The 27,483-nt window shown below is 36.6% G+C and overlaps 2 protein-coding genes across 2 annotated transcripts in view; both read left to right on the plus strand.

The window, feature by feature from the left end:
• The window catches only part of LOC140143078 (macrophage mannose receptor 1-like), a 172,813-nt gene that overhangs the window by 1,890 nt on the left and 143,440 nt on the right, over window positions 1–27,483 (plus strand). The gene's annotated exons all lie outside the window — the stretch shown is intronic.
• LOC140142934 (macrophage mannose receptor 1-like) overlaps window positions 2,710–27,483 on the plus strand; it is a 29,474-nt gene continuing 4,700 nt past the window's right edge. Inside the window, exons 1-18 of the mRNA XM_072164960.1 lie at window positions 2,710–2,804; window positions 3,531–3,800; window positions 4,690–4,850; window positions 8,286–8,391; window positions 11,087–11,334; window positions 11,609–11,780; window positions 15,113–15,370; window positions 17,115–17,297; window positions 17,483–17,697; window positions 19,668–19,732; window positions 20,498–20,601; window positions 22,656–22,816; window positions 24,095–24,197; window positions 24,921–25,078; window positions 25,702–25,807; window positions 26,134–26,375; window positions 26,576–26,747; window positions 27,039–27,293. Of these exons, the coding sequence (XP_072021061.1) occupies window positions 2,771–2,804; window positions 3,531–3,800; window positions 4,690–4,850; window positions 8,286–8,391; window positions 11,087–11,334; window positions 11,609–11,780; window positions 15,113–15,370; window positions 17,115–17,297; window positions 17,483–17,697; window positions 19,668–19,732; window positions 20,498–20,601; window positions 22,656–22,816; window positions 24,095–24,197; window positions 24,921–25,078; window positions 25,702–25,807; window positions 26,134–26,375; window positions 26,576–26,747; window positions 27,039–27,293 (3,013 nt within the window). The 5' untranslated portion in view covers window positions 2,710–2,770. The remainder of the gene's footprint in view (window positions 2,805–3,530; window positions 3,801–4,689; window positions 4,851–8,285; window positions 8,392–11,086; window positions 11,335–11,608; window positions 11,781–15,112; window positions 15,371–17,114; window positions 17,298–17,482; window positions 17,698–19,667; window positions 19,733–20,497; window positions 20,602–22,655; window positions 22,817–24,094; window positions 24,198–24,920; window positions 25,079–25,701; window positions 25,808–26,133; window positions 26,376–26,575; window positions 26,748–27,038; window positions 27,294–27,483) is intronic.

The raw sequence follows: 27,483 nt of genomic DNA on the forward strand, positions 1-27,483 counted from the left end.
CTTATAACCTATAATTGCCTCTATGTAGAATTAGTAATTACATGTATGTACATTTGCCTCTTATAACCTATAATTGCCTCTATTAGTAATTACATGTATAACCTATAATTGTAATTATAACCTATAATTGCCTCTATTAGTAATTACATGTATGTACATTTGTCTTATAACCTATAATTGCCTCTATGTAGAATTAGTAATTACATGTATGTACATTTGTCTTATAACCTATAATTGCCTCTATGCCTAGAATTAGTAATTACATGTATGTACATTTCTCTTATAACCTATAATTGAATACATGAATACAAAACCCACCCAAGTCCATGGGAAGTGATTTTGAGAGAAAAACCTGTGTATCATTTTAATTCCTTCAGTTATATTTACCTGGTCAATATGGCAAGTTTTACATGCAAATGAGCGGGTTAAACTGTATTAAGTATGACGATTAGCATTTCAGGAAATTCGTGGGTTCATTTTAAATTTTGGACTTGGGTGGTTTTTTGAATCATACAAAGACAATAATGTTTGAATGAGATTACCACTAGTAAGATAATACAAAATAAAGCACACAGGTATGTATAATGTTGATAAGCATTCTGTCTTGTAATATAAACCACACACTTTCCTCTATTAAACCCATTTTTTTTTTCAAAAGTCACTCTCCAGCAATGAATGTGTTACAAGCGGACTTTTATACATACTGGATTTGAATCAATGTGTTACAAGACACAAATCATGGCCTTGGGTGGTTTTTTTCATATGCTCAATAGACACAGTGGATGAATTTGAGTTGTTTTTTCATACATATGACAGGCTTATGCATAGCAACAAATTCCCATGTTTAACTCAATTTAGCCACAGTATGGACTTGGGAGGGTTTGTATTCATATATTCAATTGCCTCTTTGTAGAATTAGTAATTACATGTATGTACATTTGTCTTATAACCTATAATTGCCTCTATGTAGAATTAGTAATTACATGTATGTACATTTGTCTTATAACCTATAATTGCCTCTATGTAGAATTAGTAATTATGTGTATGTACATTTCTCTTATAACCTATAATTGCCTCTATGTAGAATTAGTAATTACATGTATGTACATTTTTCTTATAACCTATAATTGCCTCTATGTAGAATTAGTAATTACATGTATGTACATTTCTCTTATAACCTATAATTGCCTCTATGTAGAATTAGTAATTACATGTATGTACATTTGTCTTATAACCTATAATTGCCTCTATGTAGAATTAGTAATTACATGTATATACATTTGTCTTATAACCTATAATTGCCTCTATGTAGAATTAGTAATTACATGTATGTGCATTTGTCTTATAACCTATAATTGCCTCTATGTAGAATTAGTAATTACATGTATGTACATTTGTCTTATAACCTATAATTGCCTCTATGTAGAATTAGTAATTACATGTATGTACATTTCTCTTATAACCTATAATTGCCTCTATTAGTAATTACATGTATGTACATTTGTCTTATAACCTATAATTGCCTCTATGTAGAATTAGTAATTACATGTATGTACATTTGTCTTATAACCTATAATTGCCTCTATGTAGAATTAGTAATTAAGTACATGTATGTACATTTAGCCACAGTATCTTATACATGTATGTACATTTGTCTTATAACCTATAATTGCCTCTATGTAGAATTAGTAATTACATGTATGTGCATTTGTCTTATAACCTATAATTGCCTCTATGTAGAATTAGTAATTACATGTATGTACATTTGTCTTATAACCTATAATTGCCTCTATTAGTAATTACATGTATGTACATTTCTCTTATAACCTATAATTGCCTCTATTAGTAATTACATGCATGTACATTTCTCTTATAACCTATAATTGCCTCTATGTAGAATTAGTAATTACATGTATGTACATTTGTCTTATAACCTATAATTGCCTCTATGTAGAATTAGTAATTACGTGTATGTACATTTGTCTTATAACCTATAATTGCCTCTATGTAGAATTAGTAATTACATGTATGTGCATTTGTCTTATAACCTATAATTGCCTCTATGTAGAATTAGTAATTACGTGTATGTACATTTGTCTTATAACCTATAATTGCCTCTATGTAGAATTAGTAATTATATGTATGTATATTTTTCTTATAACCTATAATTGCCTCTATGTAGAATTATGGCTTTCAACTATAATGTTGTGCAACATGCGACTATCAGGTTTTGAAAACTGGGATTTTCTTCAAGGTCAAGGTCAGATAGAGTCATCTAGTGTGAAGAAACCATCGCATTTTTTCTTGTACGGAGCTACTCTAGATTACCCCAGGACTACTCCAAAACAATGCATTGTAATGAGGTCAAAAAATTGTCCTACTCCTAGCATGATTTCCATGGTGTACCTCTGCAAAAGACAACTCTTTATGAAGCGTCTCTGGAGTAGCTCTGGTATGGGCTAGCCTGTTTCTAAGTAACAAAATGTTATTGTCATGTGCATAAACCAACCTATTACTCTCATAACTTTGTGGTCATTATGGTCACACCAAGTTTTGAAATTGATGCTTACTTTTTGGGTCCATGTTTGTGAGTTTTTGTATGTCCATGGTTGATGCATCATTTGTGATTGTGTGTATCATATATGTACAGTACATGTAGGGGCTATGGATCTAAGCTTAATTTGATTCTCTTTGCAACTTTAGATGGAGTGATGAAACTGTTTTAGATTATACCAATTGGGCCAATGGACAGCCTGATGACAACAATGGAATGGAACAGTGTGCTGAACATTATGTAGATCTCAGTAAGTTTACATATTTATTCTATTTGCATCTTGGACCAGTGTTTTTTTGAGTAATTCTGAAAGCTACATCTCAAAACTGTACACTATTAGTCTCTGTTAGCATTGGTACATGGGTCTTCTTTGAGCTTGAGTAGGCTTATTCTGAATCATGATAACTTTGTTTATAAACTTTAAAGGGTAAACAACTTGGGGTTTATTTGTTAACTTTTTTGCATTTGGTATATTACAGTATTACTTGTTTTTCCATACCTTCATTATCAAGAGATGAATACTTTTAAATAACTTGTCATGTTTTCATGGGTAAATTGGCTATTTTATTTCATAACTTCAAAAGCGCTTATTTTGTCCATACCCAAAGAGTACTAAATTTGCAAGTTTATATACCCCTGTTTTTTCCACAAAATTACCCTGGCTATAGTTTGATCAGCTCGTAATCGACGGGCCTTATAACATTGCGGATTAATATCAATATATTTTATTTGGAGAATTGTCTTGTGACATCTCGCCAGAAGTATTATAAATTATTAATGAAGTCCTATACTTTGTCTACTTTCTTTAACACTCAAAATATTGACCAGGCAGATCAACTACATCACTCTTAACGTGGGTCTACTTTTCGGTAGTGGTACGAGCTGATCAAAGTATAATTGCATAATTTGATGTTGACATATTTTGCACACTGCATAATTTTCTTGTTCTTGTTTGTTATATTTAAAATAATTTCAGATAAAGGCAAATGGAGAGACATGAATTGTGGCATACCCATGGCATTTGTATGTAAGAAAGACTATGACAATATCCAACCAATCACACACCTACCAACAGCGCCCCCACAAGGTGGTTGCCCAACCAATTGGATCAAACTTGATGATAGGTGTTACCATGTAGAAGGTATCAATGATGCGCAGAAAGAAACATGGCAGGGTGCTCGTGATAAATGTGCACAACTTACATCTGGTGGCATACTGGCTGTTATACACTCACAAAGAACACAATGTAAGTTGCCATTGAAGATGATAACTCTTGATAATGACAATAATATAGACAACAATGAGGATGATCCTTCTCTTATCTCTGCTTTTCCAAGTGAATCTATTGTACAATCTTTCCACAATACATTTTGTCTTTGGATGTTTTGAACTAGTTGATCCATAACCAGCATTGTCCAAAGGCCATCTTTTTACCTAGCATATTTGCATATTTCTGAAAATTTAATGACCTTATTTGCATAATTTTGCCTGCAATTCCATTAATTTAGTTTGCAATCTACACGCAATAACCAATTAACTAGGATGATAGAGTATAATCAGCTTTTATGCTCTGTAGTTTTGTGCCAAGGTATTTGCATATATATGAATATAAATGAGCTTATTTTCATATTTTGCCTGAAGTTCCATTAATACACTGCTACCTACACGCAAATTATAACCAATTAACTTCTTACTTGGTAGCATGATCGTTTATGATCACCTATATATTTATTATGGGCCACTTTAATTACAAACAGCATAATTCTAGTTTACATTTGATTTTATACAAATATAAATTGTTACGAGTCGTAAATGACGCAAGGCTAAAAACATATTTTACCAAAATTCACTTCAGAATGCACAACAAAACACACTGTTTGTTAACAAAATCTGAATCTTTAATGAAAAGTAAAGTACAATTTAACAATAATTGTTCAAATAAACACGAAGGCATAACATCATTTAAAATCATAAATACACTGTTTAGGACTATTACAACTCTTGAATACATTTGGCATGTTTTGTATTCTTATTTTTGTTAGAAATATTATGTTGGAAAGTGCAGGTCAAAGCTTTAATGACTTTGCTTTCAGTCCAGTTGCAAACATGATATATTATGTTCTTGCAATTTCTAGCTGAGCTGACTGCCCTGATGAGATCTGCTACCAGTGATGTTTGGATTGGCTTATCTGATTTGGGAGCGGAGAGTAAGTTTCATTGGGTTGATGGAACTACAATGGACTATACCAACTGGGCTTGGGGTCAACCTGATGGTAATATTTTACTACCAGATGGGGTAAGTCATGAGGGGTACATATTAAAAAATAGAGATAGATACAGCTGGTCTGGGAGCTGAGAGTAAATTTCATTGGATTGGTGGAACTGCTATAGACTATACCAACCGGGTAATTTATTATGTAATCAAACTTATACTTAAAAAGACAAAACTGGCAAACAAAAACAAATCACTTTAATCCCAACTACCATAACACCTCAGCTGTACTAGTTGGAGCCACCCTTTCTTCAGTTGAACCAAACCCTTTAGATGGCAAGAGTTTAATAAAGCTACAGATGTATTTGTAATGTCTCTGCAAATGCACAGCCTACATTTTATTTCTTGGGTACAACATCCCTTGTTGTTGATGAAGGAGCCAAGGATCTTGAAACTCTGGACTTCTTCAATTATATTTCCATCGATTGTTAAGCTCTCCTCTTTGTCATCACTGTTGTCATCAACTACCGTGATCTTGTTTTTGTTTTGTTTTTCCTCAACAGTAGTCCTCTCTTCTCCCTCACCACCCTGATTGCTTCCAGTACAATGTAGGTTAATCAACTCGTCCCTACTCTTGCATATTATGGTGTGTCTTCAACAGTAGTCCTCTCTTCTCCCTCACCACCCTGATTGCTTCCAGTAGGTTCATCAACTCTTCTCTACTCTTGCATATTATGGTGTGTCTTCTGCAGTAGTCCTCTCTTCTCCCTCACCACCCTGATTGCTTCCAGTAGATTCATCAACTCTTCCCTACTCTTGCATATTATGGTGTGTCTTCAGCAGTAGTCCTCTCTTCTCCCTCAACTGATTGCTTCCAGTAGGTTCATCAACTCTTCTCTACTCTTGCATATTATGGTGTCTTTTGCAGTAGTCCTCTCTTCTCCCTCACCACCCTGATTGCTTCCAGTAGGTTCATCAACTCTTCTCTACTCTTGCATATTATGGTGTGTCTTCAACAGTAGTCCTCTCTTCTCCCTCACCACCCTGATTGCTTCCAGTAGGTTCATAAACTCTTCTCTACTCTTGCATATTATGGTGTGTCTTCAACAGTAGTCCTCTCTTCTCCTCACAACCCTGATTGCTTCCAGTAGGTTCATAAACTCTTCTCTACTCTTGCATATTATGGTGTGTCTTCAACAGTAGTCCTCTCTTCTCCCTCACCACCCTGATTGCTCCCAGTAGGTTCATCAACTCTTCCCTACTCTTGCATATTATGGTGTGTCTTCAGCAGTAGTCCTCTCTTCTCCCTCACCACCCTGATTGCTTCCAGTAGGTTCATCAACTCTTCTCTACTCTTGCATATTATGGTGTGTCTTCAACAATAGTCCTCTCTTCTCACTCACCATCCTGATTGCTTCCAGTAGGTTCATCAACTCTTCCCTACTCTTGCATATTATGGTGTGTCTTCTGCAGTAGTCCTCTCTTCTCCCTCACCACCCTGATTGCTTCCAGTAGATTCATCAACTCTTCCCTACTCTTGCATATTATGGTGTGTCTTCAGCAGTAGTCCTCTCTTCTCCCTCACCACTCTGATTGCTTCCAGTAGGTTCATCAACTCTTCCCTACTCTTGCATATTATGGTGTGTCTTCTGCAGTAGTCCTCTCTTCTCCCTCACCACCCTGATTGCTTCCAGTAGGTTCATCAACTCTTCTCTACTCTTGCATATTATGGTGTGTCTTTTGCAGTAGTCCTCTCTTTTCTCCCTCACCACCCTGATTGCTTCCAGTAGGTTCATCAACTCTTCCCTACTCTTGCATATTATGGTGTGTCTTCAACAGTAGTCCTCTCTTCTCCCTCACCACCCTGATTGCTTCCAGTAGGTTCATCAACTCTTCCCTACTCTTGCATATTATGGTGTGTCTTCAACAGTAGTCCTCTCTTCTCCCTCACCACCCTGATTGCTTCCAGTAGGTTCATCTACTCTTCCCTACTCTTGCATATTATGGTGTGTCTTCTGCAGTAGTCCTCTCTTCTCCCTCACCACCCTGATTGCTTCCAGTAGGTTCATCAACTCTTCTCTACTCTTGCATGTTATGGTGTGTCTTCAACAGTAGTCCTCTCTTCTCCCTCACCACCCTGATTGCTTCCAGTAAGTTCATCAACTCTTCTCTACTCTTGCATATTATGGTGTGTCTTCAGCAGTAGTCCTCTCTTCTCCCTCACCACCCTGATTGCTTCCAGTAGGTTCATCAACTCTTCTCTACTCTTGCATGTTATGGTGTGTCTTCAGCAGTAGTCCTCTCGTCTCCATCACCACCCTGATTGCTTCCAGTAGGTTCATCAACTCTTCCCTACTCTTGCATATTATGGTGTGTCTTCAGCAGTAGTCCTCTCTTCTCCCTCACCACCCTGATTGCTTCCAGTAGGTTCATCAACTCTTCTCTACTCTTGCATGTTATGGTGTGTCTTCAGCAGTAGTCTCCTCTCTTCTCACTCACCACCCTGATTGCTTCCAGTAGGTTCATCAACTCTTCTCTACTCTTGCATATTATGGTGTGTCTTCAGCAGTAGTCCTCTCTTCTCCCTCACCACCCTGATTGCTTCCAGTAGGTTCATCAACTCTTCTCTTCTCTTGCATATTATGGTGTGTCTTCAGCAGTAGTCCTCTCTTCTCCCTCACCACCCTGATTGCTTCCAGTAGGTTCATCAACTCTTCTCTACTCTTGCATGTTATGGTGTGTCTTCAGCAGTAGTCTCTCTCTTCTCCCTCACCACCCTGATTGCTTCCAGTAGGTTCATCAACTCTTCTCTACTCTTGCATATTATGGTGTGTCTTCAGCAGTAGTCCTCTTTTCTCCCTCACCACCCTGATTGCTTCCAGTAGGTTCATCAACTCTTCTCTTCTCTTGCATATTATGGTGTGTCTTCAGCAGTAGTCCTCTCTTCTCCCTCACCACCCTGATTGCTTCCAGTAGGTTCATCAACTCTTCTCTACTCTTGCATATTATGGTGTGTCTTCAGCAGTAGTCTCCTCTCTTCTCACTCACCACCCTGATTGCTTCCAGTAGGTTCATTTGTGGGGCCGTGCCCATCTATCTTTTGCCTCCTTCTCTGTCTCTCATAATCTTCCCTGCATAGATGTTTAAGATTTAAGGGACAATATACACCCCTGTCTTATTTCTTATTGATCAATTCTGTGTCTCGTCTGCTAGTTTTCACAGCCGACTCTTGATCTTGGTAGAGTTAATTACGTCAATCACATGATCTGGCAAACCTATTTCTTTCATTTTGTCTTCTATAGCTCTTGATGTGATATGCAGTCGAAGGCCTTAGAATAATCAGATGTTCACCATTCAGTCTCTGGTACACCTTCCAGCATGGAAACCAACAACTTCGCAATCCATCTCTTCTTACATATTCTGTTATTGATGATCTTCAGAAAACCTTTACTAGCATGGCTCAGAGCTATTTATATTAACTGTTGTTATGTATGCTTTTGTTCTTTCACTACTCCACAGAGCAAGAGTGACTGTGCTAAAATGATCAATGAACTGGATGAGTCAGGAAAATGGAACGATGTAGCATGTGATACGTATAACACATATCTATGTCAAACTATGCCTAGTAAGTATCGGGGGGTGTGTGTGTGTAGGGGGGGTCTGACATGAGGATGCATGGAGCAGGGGGATGATGCATGGAAGATTGTGTGGATGGGTCTAGGAAGGAAATTAAAGAAAAACCAGTACGGGAAGTTATGGAATAAAATAGGAATATGGAATGAGTCCTGAAATGCTGCTCACCCATTTATGTTGCTTTGTTGAACATTGAAGTATAAAGTTCCAGACCAGTGCATGGAGCTATTGTCTGGCAATTAGTCTATGACAAACCAGTGATATTTACAGGTGTTTATAAGATCTCTAAAAATAGAATGTTATGGAATGTAACATTAAATAATGTTTATGTTAGAGAAAAACACAATAATTTTTCATGATAATTTCCCTCATGAACAAGTAGTAGTTGCCTCTTATATGATTAATAGTCAAGTATATGTGTGTAAGCTTAATTTGCATACTTGATCTTTGCCAAATCCACATGATGGCAACGTCCATGATGTGCCAAGTTTGTGCCATATTATGTAGAGTTGGCATGAAATGTAAGAGACAATGCAGGAACTGATAACCAGTGAATCTTCACTGATGGTGATTCATAGGATAAATTCAATGGCATGGTTCATATGTAGGATTTATTAATTGTAAGCACAATGTTGCAAGTAGAACCTTGTTTTGAGTAAATTGTCAAGGTTTTTAACAGAATATGCCTTGGATTAATTTTAGCTACAACTACAGCTCATTAAAATGTCATGTCTCTTTGTTTGTTGATTTGTTCATTAGTACGTCTTTTTTTCATAACAAACAGTTGGACCAGTTGAGGCTTTTGGTGCATTGTGTTTAAAAATGTTCTTATGTTTCCCACTCATTTTTTGTTATGTTTGTCCCCAGGGTGAGCCTTTTCATGGGTCAGGACAGCGTGAGCATTACTTTCTGACATCCATTTCCAGTGTTTTTAGTTGTTTATGCTTGCTTAATATTGTATGTTTCTAAATGCAATTATAGTTTTTTTGTAGTTCATTACTTTTGTATGTACATGTACTTTTATACAATTTATTTGTAAAATTGTCAAATGTAGTGTTGTTTTGCAAATATTTGTTTTTATAGTGCCTAGAGGGCACCTTTGCATACAATAGTGCGCTTTTAATAAATGTCTACTCTCGTTTAAACATGAGACAAACATACTGTAGAAAACAATCAAGCAGTCAATTATTATAAAATTTGGCATGTAAGTAGTGTTTGTGGCAAGTATATATAATTGTCAAATGTAGTGTTGTTTAAAAAAACACCTGTTTTTATAGTGCCTAGAGGGCGCCTTTTCATGCAATAGTGCGCTTTTAATAAATGTCTACTCTCGTTTAAACATAAGACAAACATACTGTAGAAAACAATCAAGCAGTCAATTATTATAAAATTTGATATGTGGCAAGTATATATTATGCATGCTGTGTGTCACACTTTCTAAGTTTCCACTTGTAATATTGTGTTTAATTGTGCTAGTGTGTGATGTGTAATTCTTCTTTCCCCTGTATATTATTATAAACTGCTCAAATAAAGAAAGTCCGCAGTCATGTAACCCGTCCTACACCAAACCCTGATCGTGTTATGAACATTTAATTGATAAAGTCGTATGCAGAATCTTGTTAGCTCCAACTTGATACCAAATTTGCCACCAAAAACTCTAAATTCAGAGAGATTGAGACCAGTATATGAAATTTGGTGCATTTTCAAAAGTTGCAAATTAAAAATGGACCACGCGGAGCTTAGTGGTGAATGGCACAGCGCGACCATTGACATAGCCCAAACAACCGCTAGGTCATATCGATCGCATCGTGCCCTAGGATTCAACAGTAAAGCACTGTAGCAATCCATGCGTTTTAAATTAACAATTGAATAAAGCCGCACTTGGGATAGTCGACATGGGTTCATCGTGGGCAAGCAAGATTGACCACATTGCCACGCTAAGCAATTTCGACCGCGTTATCGTTTTGATTTGCAACTTTTGAAAATGCACCAAATGCCATAAACTGGTATCAGTCTTTGTCACTTTTGAGTGTTTGGTATCAAATTTGGTATCAAATTAGAGATAACAAGATTCTGCACACAACCGTATCAATCAAATTTTCATAACAAGATCAGGTTTTGGTGTAGAACTGGTTACATGACTGCGGACTTTCTTTATTTGAGCAGTTTATTAGGAATAACGATTGAGCATCATCAATTTGATCTTGTGTGCTAGTTTGTAATGTTTGAATATTCTATGTTCCAGTATTTGATGCATAAGCCTCTTCCCTTGTTTATTTGATTTATATAAGGCTGGGGGATAAGCGTCGTTAAATGATCTCGTACACTGATGTGCTATGTGTTGTTTGTACTGTTTACCCTGACTGTTCATATCCATAAGTACCAGACTTGAGTCCTGTTTATCAGGGACAGTCTGTGTAGCTCAGTGATTAAAGTGCTCATCCGCAAGTGAGAGGTCTGGAGTTCAAGTCCCAGCACAGGCAGATATGTCCAGACTTATGCATGTTGTTACCACTTGTAATTTCATGTTTAATTGTGCTAGTGTGTGATGCATAATTCTTCTTTCCCCTGTATGTATAAGCCTTAATTCACTTGTTTCAGTGTTTAGTACACCAGAATACATCAAGAGGGATTAGTAACATAGCTAACAAGTGGGTTAAATATTTAATTATTTTGTTCACCTACAGACCCAAGCTTACCCATTATTCCACCGGACAACACAGCATGTGCCTCACTACCAGGGTACACTGAATACTTTGGTGACTGTTACAAGGTTGGACCAAACAAGGTGTCATGGTCAGCAGCTAAATCTGTATGTGAAGGAGAGGGCACTGTACTAGCTACTATTTCTGATGGTTTCCAAGAGGCTTTTGTACAGACAATGGTGTTCAAAAATAATGGAGATCCTCTTTACATTGGTTTATTAAATGACCAGGTAATACAATTATCAGTTGTATCCCATAGATCATATTATTTGGTGCCCTACAGTACCTGTGCATTTCATACTTGGGAAAGACACTTTACTTTGCAACTAAGTTTTAAGTGGTTGTCATGAGAAAATTGTTGGAAATGTGTTGCTAGATTTTCATGAAGCATGTGCATTATTACCAAGATTCAGTGCTTGAATAGATTGCATCATAGTGATGCTAATGTTAGGGTGTGGAAATGTGAAATAAATTATTGTGAATCACTACTTTGTTTTCCCGTAGGCGACTGGTAAATTCACTTGGCTAGATGGTTGGCCAGTGTGGTACACTAACTGGGGAGATGGAGAACCAAGTTTGGGAAGTGGCGAGGCCTGTGTCATCATCACTGCTGATGGCATATGGGACAATGTTGGCTGTAATGGGCTGTATAATCCAATATGTAAACAGAACAATGGTAAGTGTCATCATCTGGGGAGATGATAAACAAAGTTGAGGAAGTGGTGAGGCCTGTGTCATCATCACTGCTGATTTCATATGGGATAAACCAACTTTAGGAAGTAGTGAGGCCTGTGTCATCATCATATGGGACAATGTTGGCTGTAATGGGCTGTATAATCCAATGTGTAAACAGAACAATGGTAAGTGTCTTCATCAACTGTCAGAAGTGATAAGGCCTGTGTGATTGCCATTGCTGGTGGCTTATGTGACAATGTTTGGATGTAATGAGCCATTTAATACAAATCAATACAGTCAGCCCTCAGGTCGTGCAAGCTTGCCTTCATCAAGTGTCGGAAGTGGTGAGGCTTGTGTGACCATCACTGCTGGTGGCATATGGGAAAATGTTGGCTGTCAATATAATTACAGAACAATGGTAAAGTGTCGTCATCAAGTGTGATTGTCACTGCTGCTGATGGCATATGGGAAAATGTTGGCTGTAATGGGCTGTATAATCCAATATGTAATTAAGCAGAACAATGGTAAGTGTCATCATCTGGGAGATGATAAACAAAAAAAAAACACTTGAGGAAGTGGTGAGGCCTGTGTCATCATCACTGCTGATTTCATATGGGATAAATGTTTACCAACTTTAGGAAGTAGTGAGGATCCTGTGTCATCATCCGTCATGATGGGACAATGTTGGCTGTAACATGGGCTGTATAATCCAATGTGTAAACAGAACAATGGTAAGTGTCTTCATCAACTGTCAGAAGTGATAAGGCCTGTGTGATTGCCATTGCTGGTGGCTTATGTGACAATGTTTGGATGTAATGAGCCATTTAATACAAATCAATACACTCAGCCCTCAGGTCGTGCAAGCTTGCCTTCATCAAGTGTCGGAAGTGGTGAGGCTTGTGTGATCATCACTGCTGATGGCATATGGGAAAATGTTGGCTGTAATGGGCTGTATAATCCAATATAATTACAGAACAATGGTAAGTGTCGTCATCAAGTGTGATTGTCACTGCTGATGACATATGGGATGTTTGTGGCTGTTATAAGCTGTTTAATACAATTCAATACAGTCAGCCCCCAGGTCATGCATGCTGTAAGTTGTCCATTCAATCATTCAGGTTTTGCAGTTGTCCAAGAAGGGGTTTTTAAGAAATTGCAGTTATACTTTTACTAATATCAAACTGTTTAAAAAAGAAACAAATATTTCGGTAGTTTAAGGATGTGCATGAGAAATGGTATATTGTATAACACCCAAAAGTAACCAATGCTTCCATAACAATATCAAAGCTTGATCCTTATTTTAGTCAAATGACTAGTGGATAAATAAAGTTTCATACACACATGCATCGCACACTAGCACAATTTAACATGAAATTACAAATGAAACATAACATGCATATTCAGATAAACCACAGAGAGAGCTCTGGACATATATGACTGCGGGGACTCGAATCCAAGACCTTTTCCTTGTCGGGCAAATGCTCTAACCACTGAGCTACACAGACTGTCCCTGATAAACAGGGCCCAAGTCTGATACTTAACTTATGGATAATGAGCAGTCAGGGTAAACAGTATTAACAACACACTACACCAGCATACGAGATCTTGTTAACTAGTGTCAGTGTATGATGCGTGACTCTTCTTTCCTCTGTATATTGATAAAAATAAGGATTATGATTAAGCATTGTTAATTTGTTCTTGTACTCTAGTTAATGTTTGAATGTTTCTCTGTTCCAATGTATAATAAAGTTTAATACATAAATTTATCAACTCATTATGCATTTCCTCAGTGTGCTGATAGTTTAATGAAAGCCAAGACCAACTCCTACTTTTCAACAGCTTAAAAAGCAAACACTCCATTCAAAATGCATGTATAATTTTGTGCTTAGTTTTTTGCATAAAGTGAAGTGAGCTTTGTTTTATTTCTTATTTGTTTTATTTTTTTTTGAATGACAACCTGGGTTAGTCAGTCAGTGGATAAGTGATTCTCTGTTCTAGGAGGCAGGGCACGATTTGGATGCAAATTACCAAATCAATTCACGCCATGATTCCAACGCTGGACGACATATCAGCGTTTTTGAATCAGAATTGATTCACACAAAAAAAAACCACTTTTTTTTTAAAATTCCGGGAAAAATGTGTCTATTGAGCATGTGATGAGAGCAAAGTATGTAACACATTCATTTGCTGGAACTTTTTGAAAAAAAAAATGGGCTTAATAAAGGAACGTGTGTGGTTTATATATTACATGGCAGAATGCTTATCAACATTATGCATACCTGTGCTTGCTTTATTTTAATCTCACAATTTAAAATTGAACACCCTAAAATGCTTAATTTCGACCAACATCCACTCATTTGCACCCATATTGAAGGTAAATCTAACTTACTTAAAAATTAAAAATGATACACAGGTTTTCTCTCAAAATCACTTCCCATGGACTTGATTCATGTATTCAATTATTCAAATGCTAACTAATGTAATGGCCATCTTTGAAGCATAAGATTTCCAGAAATGTATGGGTTTGCATACTTTTCTTGAAAAAAAGTTATAGACCCTAAGTTACTTAATTTGTTATTCAATGTTGGAAACCAGAGACATGATGTTTCTATTGAACAGCTAACAATTCAATGTGTCCCTGGCTTTTCTATAGAAGCAACAATATTTAAAACATACAACTTTATCCAGCTTCGAAAAAAAAATAGCAATTTTTTTTAGTAGCAGTTTTTCTCTGGTTTCCAATCTTGAATAACAAGTAATTTAGGGTCTGTAACTTACTATTTTAATTTTTTTAGCACTCCTGGAAATTTCAAAAGACAAGGCCTGATATTTCTGAAATATTGGTCATAAATTTTATGGAAAAGAAGCTCCAAAGAAGGCTCAGATTGCACCAGAGAGCATTGATATCTAGAACCCCAGAGCTCTTATTAATTAGGCGGGCCCTGGATCCCAGCTGTAATGACTTCGTGCTATACGCTCTTGATGTGCGCTTTGCGCACATAATTCGCCGTTTTTGGGAGAATCAATTGATTCCATTGTGGGGAGAATCTATTGATTCTTGCAGAATTGGGTGATGAGAATGATTTGAAACTTTGTTTCTCCTGAGCTTCAACAAGTCTGAGGCCCTGGGAAACGTACTTATTTCAAGGCTGAATCAATAACAAACCAAGTATTCTATTTCATGGCTGAATAATAAAGCAATCATATATGCATGGCCGACTGGGAAGGAATTGGTGACGAAAATTATAAGTTTTTGAACAGCACGAAGAGCCAGTTGCTCTCAAAATATTTTGGAAAATGAATGAATATATTCATTTTTGTATTGTTTTCAAGGTATCCGACCCACAACCCATGCACCAGGAGAGGGGGTCTGCTTGGAAGGCTGGCTGACTTATGGAGACTGGTGCTACAAGTTTGATGTGGGCCGAGATTTTGCTTCATGGCCAGAAGCTAATGATGATTGCCAGAGAGCTCATGGTGCCCAACTTGCTAGCATTCACAGCAAACAAGAGAATGAATTTGTGAGACAGAATGCTCAGGGAGTTGTTGGTGTTAGAGCCATATGGCTGGGTTTGAGAAGAGCAAGCTCAGGTGAGTAATTATTATCTTATTTGGTTGTCATCATAATACCACAGGTGTGATCAAAGTAGTAATAACCTCTTAAGTTGTACAAAGATGTACAACTTAAGATGACTACAAAGGAGAATGATAAGAAGCAAAAAGACATTTCAGATATGAGTTGAATCTGGGGCATTTTAACCAAATTATATATATATAATTTGGTTAATAATTTGATAAGTAAGAGAATTTCTACTTTGTCCTCAAGCAAAGAGATTTGCGACCAAGCAGCCAAAACGTACAACGAAGCGTTAAGTTCATGTGGCTATTCTGAAAAAATCCAGTACAGTGAAAAGGAGGAAATCAACTCGATGAAACAAGACATGTCTTGTACAGTAGCAAAAAGAAGAATAAGAGCAGAAAAAGAAAGGTTATATTGTTAAATCCACCATTTAGTAAGAACGTTAAAACAAACGTAAGAGGTACCTTTATACGCCTAATAAATAAGCATTTTCCAAGAGGGAGTAAGCTGTTTAAAATATTCAACAAGAACAGCGTGAAAGTAAGTTATAGTTGTACAAGAAATATAGGCGTGATTATGAAATCCCGCAATGCAGAAATCAGACGTAACACCGATAAGCCACCCGAGAAAGAGTGTAATTAGTAGAAAAAAGGACAGCCGCCCTCTCAGTGGAAAGTGCTTATCTCAAGCTATAGTTTACAAAGCCACAGTAAACTCAGACAATGAATCAAAGCAGTACATTGGCTTAGCAGGTGGTACATTTAAGGAACGCTACAACAACCACACTAAGTCTTTTTGGCTAGAAAAGTCCAAAAAGGAGACAGAACTATCGAAATATGTTTGGGGGCTTAAACACAAAGATGAAAAATTCAACATCAGTTGGGATATAGTCCAAAAATCCAACACCAAAATGAGAAAATCAGGAATTTGTAACCTTTGTATAGAAGAAAAAATGGCAATCTTAAACTCAAAAATGAATAATCCAAGAATCTCGCTCAACAAAAAAAGGAGCTGATAAGCAAATGTCGTCATAGCCGTGTTAAGAAAAAGTAATGATTCATATGGTATGTTTAGGCCTATTCATTATTTTCTCCATAACATATTTCACCACCTGCTGTTGTGCGTCAAACTTGCGCTAGGTGTGTTTTGCGACACCGCGTACATTGCGTGTACGCTTTATATTTTGTTGCTAGGTTACGGAGTTTTGATTTGGAAAGGCCCTTGATCATCGTTTTTTTTTTTATTCACCTGAAGATCGCCTTGGCGTGAAACACCGTGTAGTGAAATGTAATAAAATCTGTGTTTATATTTTTAAAATAGCTCTACCTTTTATTGGTATCGAGCACTGTATAGCTGTCTGTGATACTTCTACTTCTTAATATATAATATGCAATTATTTAAATTTGATATGCATGACAATTTCAGTGATCTAAAAGGGAAGGAGGCCTCTGTATATTTTGAATTTCAGTATAAGGATGGTACACCTTTAAACTATGTTAACTGGGCTAATGGAGAACCTAATGGAGTTGGTCAAGATGGCAGCTCACAAAATTGTGTAGAATTCATACATTTTAAGCCCTCTGTATATTCTGTTTAATTTTGATAGGTGAATTTCAGTATGAGGATGATACACCGGTAGATTATGTTAACTGGGCTAATGGAGAACCTGATGGAGTTGGTCAAGATGGCAGCTCACAAAATTGTGTAGAATTCATACATTTTAAGCCCTCTGTATATTCTGTTTAATTTTGATAGGTGAATTTCAGTATGAGGATGATACACCTGTAGACTATGTTAACTGGGCTAATGGAGAACCTGATGGAGTTGGTCAAGATGGCAGCTCACAAGATTGTGTAGAATTCACTGATGATGCTTATGGCAAATGGTCTGATGATGACTGTTACAGAGGGGCTGCATATCTTTGCAAGATGCCAAAAAGTAAGTCATAGTTCTAAAACATCCTCATCATGGTATTGAAATCATAGAAGAAAACTGCATGCAAAATACAATATAATTTATAAAATGCATGACACTAGTTTTGGAGTTATAGGGCAAATTGTTTCAAGAATGAGTAGATTGTATGAGATTTTATCACAATTTCCTTTGATCTTGATTTTATACAGTGATTCCGTTCACACCAACAACACCACTACCAACAGCCACACCCTGTCCAACCGATCCTAACTGGGTGTACATGCATCCCTACTGCTACTTTGTCAGTGGAGCTATTGGGGTACCAGTCAAATCATGGAATGATGCTAATAACTACTGTATGTCACAAGGGGGTTATCTGGCATCAATACACAGTACAACAGAGCAGAACTTCATCAATTCAATTGTATGTATTTCTTTGCATTGAATACAAGCTAATATGCCAGAGCATTGGGTCCTGCTGTGGTATTTTTTTATACTTACATCCTTAACTTATAATATTCAGTAACTTGCTGAAATATTTACATAAAGATATTTTTGTCTTTAGTCAGTTTCCAAGTTAGTTGAAAGCAAAATGGTGTGCAAATATAGGTTTAAATATGTGGATATAAGATTAGTGCTTTGGGCTCTGGCAGCTGGTCTGCAATTTGTACCACAATTAGGTTAATTCATTCATCAATCATGTACTCCAAAACATGCAGATGGTTGTCTTAAAATAATATTTAAGGTATATATTTGTGGTGAAGGGTTCATGTAAATTTTACATTGAAAAATGTGTACAGTACTTTTACCCCTAAAAACTATTATTGTTTAGTTTTTGGTGTTGTGTTAAGTTGAGGTGGGCTCCCCCCAAAAAGAAATATGGACTATGTTTGCATCATCATGAACCTTGACAAGTGTGGAGTGGGGGGTTAGGTTTTTTCAACCAGGGTTAGAAGCAACATATGCTTAAATTGATTTGGCAAATTAATCAAAGCAAAATCAGTCAGAACTCAGAAATATACTAGATCTGGTTACAGATCTGGACCTAGCCGGAGCCGGAAATGCCAGTCTTAAAGTTTATGGACATCTCATACCAATAATGGTGCATCACTGTAGCATGTAGGGGCTTTATCCGTCTTCCATAGGCTGAGATACAGCTACTTTTCTGTACTTTTAAACATTTTTTTGCAAATTTGACGTTTTGACCTCCTTAATGACCTTTGACCCCAATACAAAAAAAACCCTCATATACACCGCGAAAATGCATTGTTACAGTTTAAAAAAAAATCTACTATGCTTAGTTACTTAAAATTACTGTTATTTAGCTTAAACCGGAAATGACGTCTAAATGACCTTTGACCAAAAAAATAAAAATACCGTGCATACATCGGGCAACACTAATGCATATATGAAGTTTATGTCACTCTGGTCTGGTTACGTTTTGAGAAAAAAAATGAACATATTTGATGATTTTTGGTTTTTGACCGGAAGCGACCCCTTAATGACCTTTGACCCCGAAACTGTAGATACCTCAAAGACCCCGGTTAGTAGCAATGCATGTGTGCTAATGACAACACTCTGCTATGTAATTTGTAAAAACAGTGATTTTTAAATATTTTTAGCATTCTGACCAGAAATGACCCCTTAATGACCTTTGACCCCTTATCTGTGAACACCCTATAGACACCGACCAAAGTCAAGTCACATAACCTAAGCATGTCACCATCACTTGTAATTTGTGGAAGAAGAAGCATTTTGAAGATATTTGGTTTTATACCGGAAATGACCCCTTAATGACCTTTGACCCCAAATTTGTGAACACCCTAAAGACACTGGATATTGCAGATGCATATGTGCAAGTGACGTCATTGTACGATGTAACATGTAGGAGAAGAAGCATTTTGAAATTTGTTGCCAGAAGAAGAAGAAAGATCCGATAGCATCACAAGACCTAGCCGGGTAAAAACGATCAGTTTCTTATAGTAAAAAGCATTTACAATGCTGCATTTTGCAGTAAACCCCATTGAAATTCAACAACCAGTTCCAAAGATATGAGCAATTAAATAGTTTCCAAAATAAGAGGAAACAAAAGGAAATATTTGCTTTGTTTGGCTATATCTCAAAATCAATATTTCCGAGTTCCAACCGCTTTTGCTTGATCGCATCACATATATAAATATATGATAATGAGCGTCACAGCCCGCACAGAGCTAGTTTCACTTTCCCATGCAAAAACAGGTCATTTTGCCTGATGATTGCCACGTAAAGCATGCATGAAACCAATGGTTGCAAAATAAACCAAACTTTATGTTGTAATAAGCTCTGCAAATGATGCATCAAGCCTTTTTGCTGCATCTCATATAACTCTTGTGTTATTAAATATATTGTCTATAGGTCCGTCAAATTGTGCCATCATATTGGATCGGCCTGAGGGAGACAACAGGAAAAGAAGAATACAAGTAAGAGCATGTAATATTGCTTAGGGTAATGCTAATGGTAATGTGTTGCACAAAGTTGTAGGATCTTTTTTTTTGTTTAGGGGAGTAAAATGCAGAGTGCTAAGCACACTTGGATGGTATTGTAAATGTTACACTCAATCTGTTTGATCTCTTGATTTATTATATATCACTTTGCCCAAGCTACATGAAGTCATTTGAATCTTGGGCTTGCAATGTTTATTTCTGATCCTCACATGTACTATTTGTGTCTCAACATAATTGATGCCCTAAATTCTCGACAAAGTGTTTGTGGACCAAAGATGGGAAAAAGGCTATTGGCACCTGATTTTGTAGAATGAGTGTTATGTTATGTATGGACATTATATTAAGATTAGTTCATGTAACACAAAGACACAACAGCCCACAATTTCAAAGTTGATGTTATGCATGATAGAACACAATGAATTCTGCTGCTCTATAGTTTTTGGGCTGAATGTTCTGTATTTGCATGGATGTTTCTGACCTCATTTGAAATGTTTTGGGCTGTAGTTATACCCTGAATTACAAGTTGCATATATTAAGTGACAGTTTGCACAACTGTGAATTTGCTTCATTCACTTTTGAATTTGACTGATTGAAGGAATTATTCAATTGAAAGAGAAGATTTGTAATTAGGTTTTTTTTTCTTCTCTCATAGTATAACATGCAATAATAAATCACTGGATTTTTTACTATATTTGCTCTATAAACCATGCCTTATATGAAACTCAATCCATCTCTTTACAGTTGGATTGATGGTACAGAATTAGATTTTATAAATTGGAAGTCTGGTCAGCCTGATGATTATTATGGTCAAGAAGCGTGTGCTGAAATGGAAATTCTTACATCAAGTAAGCTTAATAAAAAATGTAGGAACATGCGTATATAAATATATTGTCCAAAGAAATGACAGGATATAACGTCAGCTGTATCACATACTTACATATTCGACATTTTTGAGAAAATTGGTATATTAGTTTGTTATGTTCTACTCTATATATTCACCAAAAACCATGCCTCAAAGTGGCTTAATTAGTAAGCTATTAATTAATTTAATATGTTGTATTTACAAAACCTTGAAATGTCTGCATCACATAACAATGTATTTGCCGATACTGCGCAAGCCCAGTTTATCGTATCTGCAATTTGAAGAATTTGCTGTTTCACATACTGACATATTTGCACTACGTATTTGCGCGACTCTGTCAATGCATGGCAAAATTCATGTTTTGTCCTTTTCACATACTGACGTATTTGCGCTACTGTTTCACATACTGACGTATTTGCGCGACGTATTTGTCATTTGAACGGCGAAATTGACATTTATTGACAAATTTGCATTACTGTTAACCTGTATTTATGATTCTATTACCTCCACGACCCATTATTCAAAATCGCGCACTGTGATTGGTTGAAACGTGTCACGTGAGAGCCCATTATTCTGCAATAATGGGTCGAGCGCTGTAACACATTCTACGCACAGCATCACACTTGGTTACTGCGTGCAATATTTCCGCGATACACGTTGTCACTTACGCGTCGCTCTCCACCTTGAAGTAAACAACTTAAAATATTTGTGCCAAAAAATGATATTTTCTCTTTAAATCGCACTATCTTCTGGTAATAGAATAGAAATAAAGGGTGCAGCATTATCCTTTACACGCAAATAATGTGTCCTCGGCAGTAAAACGTTCAAATAATGGGTTCGGCTGCGCCTCACCCATTATTTACGTTTTTACTGCCTCGGACACATTATTTGGGTGTAAAGGATAAAGCATTACCCTTTATTTCTTAAATATTATCAATCATCCAGGTAGATCAAATAGTTGACTAAATTATAATTCTATTCAACTGGACTTACTATTTATGTGACGTCACTTCTACCATCGTGACGTCACAGGTCAAGAATACAGAGCCAATTCAAGATCACTCGGCCTGATGATGCGTCATGGATATGACGTGATACCGTAGCCATCATAAAAAGTAAGTCCAGTTGAATAGAATTATAATTTAGTCAACTACTGTTAACCTGGTTTTAATCAACAATATTATTTTAATCAAGATTATGCAGCAAATGAAAATTGCTAGATTTTTTGCAGAATAAGTTATGCTCTGATAGTGATAAGTGAAATTTATTGAAAAATTTCCATTACTGTTAAGCTGGTTTTAATCGACAATAATATTTTAATCAAGATTATGCAGCAAATGCATATTTTGCAAATATGTCTGTATGTTTTATGTTTTGTCCTTTTCACATACTGACGTATTTGCACAACTGTTTCACATACTGATTTGCGCGACGTATTTGTCATTTGAACGGCGAAATTGACATTTATTGAAAAATTTGCATTACTGTTAACCTGGTTTTAATCAACAATATTATTTTAATCAAGATTATGCAGCAAATGAAAATCGCTAGATTTTTTGCAGAATAAGTTATGCACTGATTTAGTACTTACAAAATATTTTGCCAATAAGTGAAATTTATTGAAAAATTTGCATTACTGTTAACCTGGTTTTAATCGACAATAATGTTTTTAATCAAGATTATGCAGCAAATGAAAATCGCTAGATTTTCAAGTTCAATTTTCTCGAAATGCATATTTTGCAAATACATCAGTATATGATAAGGCCGACGATAATTGTCATAATATAAATTTTTTAGACCCACGACTTAAGAAATAAAGTACAGGGTTGAAATAGAAAACAAAACAATCACATTTTGATTAGTTTAAAAAAATGAAGAAATTGTTAGTAGTTAGAAGAATAAAACTAGAACTAGTTTAATGTCAATACAAATACTATTGCTTAGCCAGTGTTAACTCATAAACCAAACATTTAATGCCAGTGAAATAAAAATTGGTATTGAGTGTGATGTTTCTATTACTCCTTGTGACTGTAACAGATGGACGGTGGAATGACTTGAATTGTGGCATTGCCCAAGCATACGTGTGTAAGAGACCCTATGATAATATCACTCCTGTCACTTTACCTGCAACCAAGAAACCAGAAGGAGGATGTCCAGATGATTGGTATAAAGTAGATGATAAGTGCATTGCCATTCAGGTAAGGTTAGAATGGATTCACTCTGAGTAAGAGAGGCAGGGAAGTGTGGGAGAGAGCAGGGACATTATCAAGGAAGTGTGGGAGAGAGCAGGGACATTATCAGGGAAGTGTGGGAGAGAGCAGGGACATTATCAGGGAAGTGTGGGAGAGAGCAGGGACATTATCAGGGAGTGTGGGAGAGAGCAGGGACATTATCAGGGAAGTGTGGCAGAGAGCAGGGACATTATCAGGGAAGTGTGGGAGAGAGCAGGGACATTATCAGGGAAGTGTGGGAGAGAGCAGGGACATTATCAGGGAAGTGTGGGAGGCAGAGGCAGGGACATTATCAGGGAAGTGTGGGAGAGAGCAGGAGATTATCAACTGGCAGTGCAAAAAAATCTTTTACAAGTTGTAGGTTTTTACATCTGATATAAGTAACTGTTGCACCAATTATTTATTTAGATTCAGAGCAAAAAATAAGATCATTAGGAACATTTTGAAATTGTCACCCAGATCACATGTTGGTGCCAGTGAGTTTTGCAAGGTGAACTGGCTTCCTATAAATCTTAGGGTCTCCCATATCTTGATCAATCATATTTTTCGTATTTTAAATGGCCCACAGTATTTACAGGATGGCATTACAAAGTCGCTCAATGTCCATAGGCATTCAACTAGATCAGGGCCCATGTCCCTCATTAAACCTCACATGGGTACACATGGGCAGAAACCTTTGTTTACAAAGCCATCACTGTGTGGAACACATTAAAAGTGTCAGTGCAATCTCAACAATGCATGGATATTTTTAAAAAGGAGATGAAAAGTCACCTGTTGAAAAAGCTCAAATAAGTGATCGAAGCAGGTATATTTATTACTAGGCTGGTCCTGGTTCTTTTAATATTTAAAAAGATTATGACTGATTTTGATGTGTACTGTTTTAGATATTGTATAATTTGTCCGTTGTTATTTTATTCTAAATGTAAGGTGCAATCCATACTTTTACTAATTTATATCTTCACTATTGCTCAAGGACCACAATGGAAATTAGTGTACTTTTGTGGGCACCTTTTGTGTTTTTATCCTTGTTATAAGGAAAAATCTATAATCTTTTAAGATAAAATGTGGGCAGAGCTAGAAAAGTCCAAGCACTTCACGAAATGTGATTTTTAAGGAAAAGACCTATTTTGACAGCCTGCATACCAGGAGTGACAATCAGTCAAGTTTTGCTCATATAGATGTGAATAAGACATTTTATTTTGCAATATTTATCATTTCAAATGCTTTTATCCTTAAAATTGATAGGGAACACAAGGAAATGGAGCTAAGAATTTTGATGATGCAAGAACAGCTTGTCAGACATTCCCTGGAGGAGAACTGGTTTCTGTACACTCCCAAGGATTTCAATGTGAGTGGTACAGGCAATGACATTTGATTTGATTCAGGAATAAAAAACATTGCATACTGTAAAAGTGGACATTGTTTGCGCTCTGCCAATTATGAGTTATTTCCTTTGTTTTTAAATTAAGTTTCCTTACATTGACCTATACACATAAAGGATATGTTCGCGATTGTTTTTGGACAAAGGTGACCGCCATTTTAGAATCGATTGTTAGAGTCTCCTCCTTTTGTTTAACCTGGCTGTCTATTCTGAAATGTGTTTGTTGTGACTTTTTTCTAATTTTTATCCTAAAATGTCAAATATTGAAGTAGCCATAATTTCAAAAGAAAATTGACTTCAACCTTAATGTGTGCTCTTAATAATAGAGGGCATATCAATATTTTATATATTCAATATAGTGAATTTTACTCTAGTTCCTAACAGTGACCTTGCCCAATCAGTTTGATCGTTTCTAGTTCTAGTTTTGAATTTGGAAAACCAGATAAACATCAACCTTTTTTGAGAAAAGTTTAAATTGGGGGAATGATGCTGTGGATCACAAAATGCCCTTTTAAAGTAAAATATTATTCGGCTGCAATTATAACGACAATGAAAAAGTAGCAATCTCTCTTTATTATTATGTTAACCAAAAGGTCATCCTAAAAGATTTGCAATGAATTTTAGATTGCAATGTCAATTATGTGTAACTTTGTTGAAATGGTGTATTCCTTTGATCTATCTACCTATCAGCTCTGTTCACATCATTGATCAAACAGTCACCAGGAGTGAATGTATGGATAGGATTGTTTGACCGTGGGTCATTTGGTAAATTCCATTGGACGGACGAATCTCCACTGGACTATACCAACTGGGCAGCTGGACAGCCTGATGGTATTGCCACAAGACCAGTAAGTTTGGGGGCATATGAAGTGATTCAGGAAGGACTTTGTGTTTTTTTCAACAAAAACTAGTATACAAATATTGACTGCTATGAGGGGCACAGTTAAAATGATAGGCCCGAGGTGATGTCAAACCCATGACTAAGCAGTCAATATTTGTTTTATATACCGAATCTTAAGATTCTTGTCATCTGTTTGGTTAAAAGCATCGGTTCTGGGAAGAGAAATTAATAGTTTCAATGCAAACGGCACAGATTACAATCTGCAATTTCCGCGTAATTATAGCGCGAAAACATTAAAGAGTGCGTAATATCATTTTACACTGGGAACAACGCACACGCAGAACTTTGCCCGGGGAATAGTTACTTTTGCGGGCATAGTCAAAACTATGCCCGCTCTTTTAACCAATCATATGGCGGGAATCTTTAGATGAGGTATATAATACACTTTGCAAAAGTTTAGCATAAAGCAGCAACTGTGGGGGTTTACTCCATGAATATTGCTGAGGACAAGTAAATCCAATACCGTACATAGGAATGTTTACCTGCCTTGTGTACTCTAATATAAAAGTCATGTATCTCTATAAAAATGAACTGAAGATGTTTTATCAATATCATGTATCTTTATCACAGCAAGACATAGACTGTGTTGAGGTGACTAATGATCCACAACATCCAGGCAAATGGGATGATGTGGACTGTGCATTACAAAGAGCTTACCTATGCCAAAGACCTCTGGGTAAGTTAGACAGGAGGAGGAGAGCAGAACTTTCACAAAGTGAAATGGTGAGAGGATTATAAGAAGAAATGGCGGGAGAGACAGGGGAGAAGTATAGGATAGGGAAGATGGGAGGCTGGATGACAGAAGCAAAAATAAGAAAAATGGAGAAAAATTGAAAGAAACAGCAAAAGTAGGTGATTTAAGAAATTGAAGTGTAGCAAAATTAAGGAAGAAAGATGATAGGACAATAGAGCAAATTTTTTTCCATGGCCTGATGGTAAAATACCTAATAAGTATATGATTTTCTTGTAATGATTATTGTTTATTTTTTATATGATATACAGATCCCATGTATGGTCCCAACCCCACCTTTGGGAGTACCTGTCAACGAGCTGGTTACCAATCTTACTTTGAATCGTGCTTCAGACTTGATACTGAACCCAGAGTATTTGATGATGCTGTCAATATGTGTGAAGCTGAGGGCTCTTCATTAGCAACCATAAATGATGGATATGATGAAGCTTTTGCAGAGTTAATTATGCTTAATAATGGATTCCCAAGCGCCTGGATTGGTTTAAAACAAGATGTGAGTACACTTAAACAATGCATTGACTAAGATAAACAACACTTATGAGGTGTATGAAGTATCTGATTCCATTTCTCTGTGCTTATAGAGTATTGTTATCATGTCATATTGGGGAACTTTCTTTTATTTCAAAAATCCTGGGAGATGGACTTTCTTTTGCTTCTAAAATGTGTGCTCTTTGTTATTTGTGCACTTTGCAGGAATCTGAAGAGTTTAAGTGGGTTGATGGGTGGCCATTATTATGGACTAACTGGGCACCAAGAGAGCCTAGCAATAGACCAGGAGAAGGATGTGTAGTAATTACAGAGTTTGGTGATTGGGAAGACACAAGCTGTGATGTCCAACAAGTGTCTGTCTGCAAATATACAAGTTGTAAGTGTCTATTAATCATATCATACTAATGCAATTTGGAGTTTTGCAAGCAGAGTAATTGCAAACTGATAATAGCTAGGTTGTGATTTTATGATTACACCAGCTTCCATTCAGTGTTGCTTTCCAGAACACTTTCATGTCCTAACAAACTCTGAATAGCTTGGTTGTGATTTTAAATAATTCCAGTGTCAAGCATGCCACTCCAGCACCCATTCAGGGTTACTGTACAGAACACTTTCATATCCTAATAAACATTAATAGCGTGGTTGTTATTTTTTTTTATAATTCCAGTGCCAAAGCCCACCACCCCAGCACCCATTGAGGGTTACTGTCCAGAAGACTGGCAGCCATTTGGATCCAACTGTTACAAATTTGATGTGAGACATGACAGAGCATCATGGTTTGAGGCTCAGTATGATTGTGAAGCAAGTGGGGCTAACTTAGCTAGTGTACACAATCAAGTAGAGAATGAGTTCATTAGGCAGTATGCTCAGCGAGCCATTGGTGTTACTAGTGTATGGCTGGGATTGGCTCTAAATGATGGAGGTAATGTGTCATATCTGTGTCTGTCTACCATCTAATTTTAATGTATTGTAACATAATGTATTGCATGCATTGATGATATCTGTCTATAAGTTGGTTTGCATATTGATGTACAAGGGTCATTCTAAAGATTCTGCCTCAACTGTTGTAAGTTCAGTTCTGAAAATGGAAATGTGGTTAAAAAGGCAGATGC

This window comes from Amphiura filiformis, chromosome 20 (assembly GCF_039555335.1).
Source record: "Amphiura filiformis chromosome 20, Afil_fr2py, whole genome shotgun sequence".
Lineage (NCBI taxonomy): Eukaryota > Metazoa > Echinodermata > Ophiuroidea > Amphilepidida > Amphiuridae > Amphiura > Amphiura filiformis.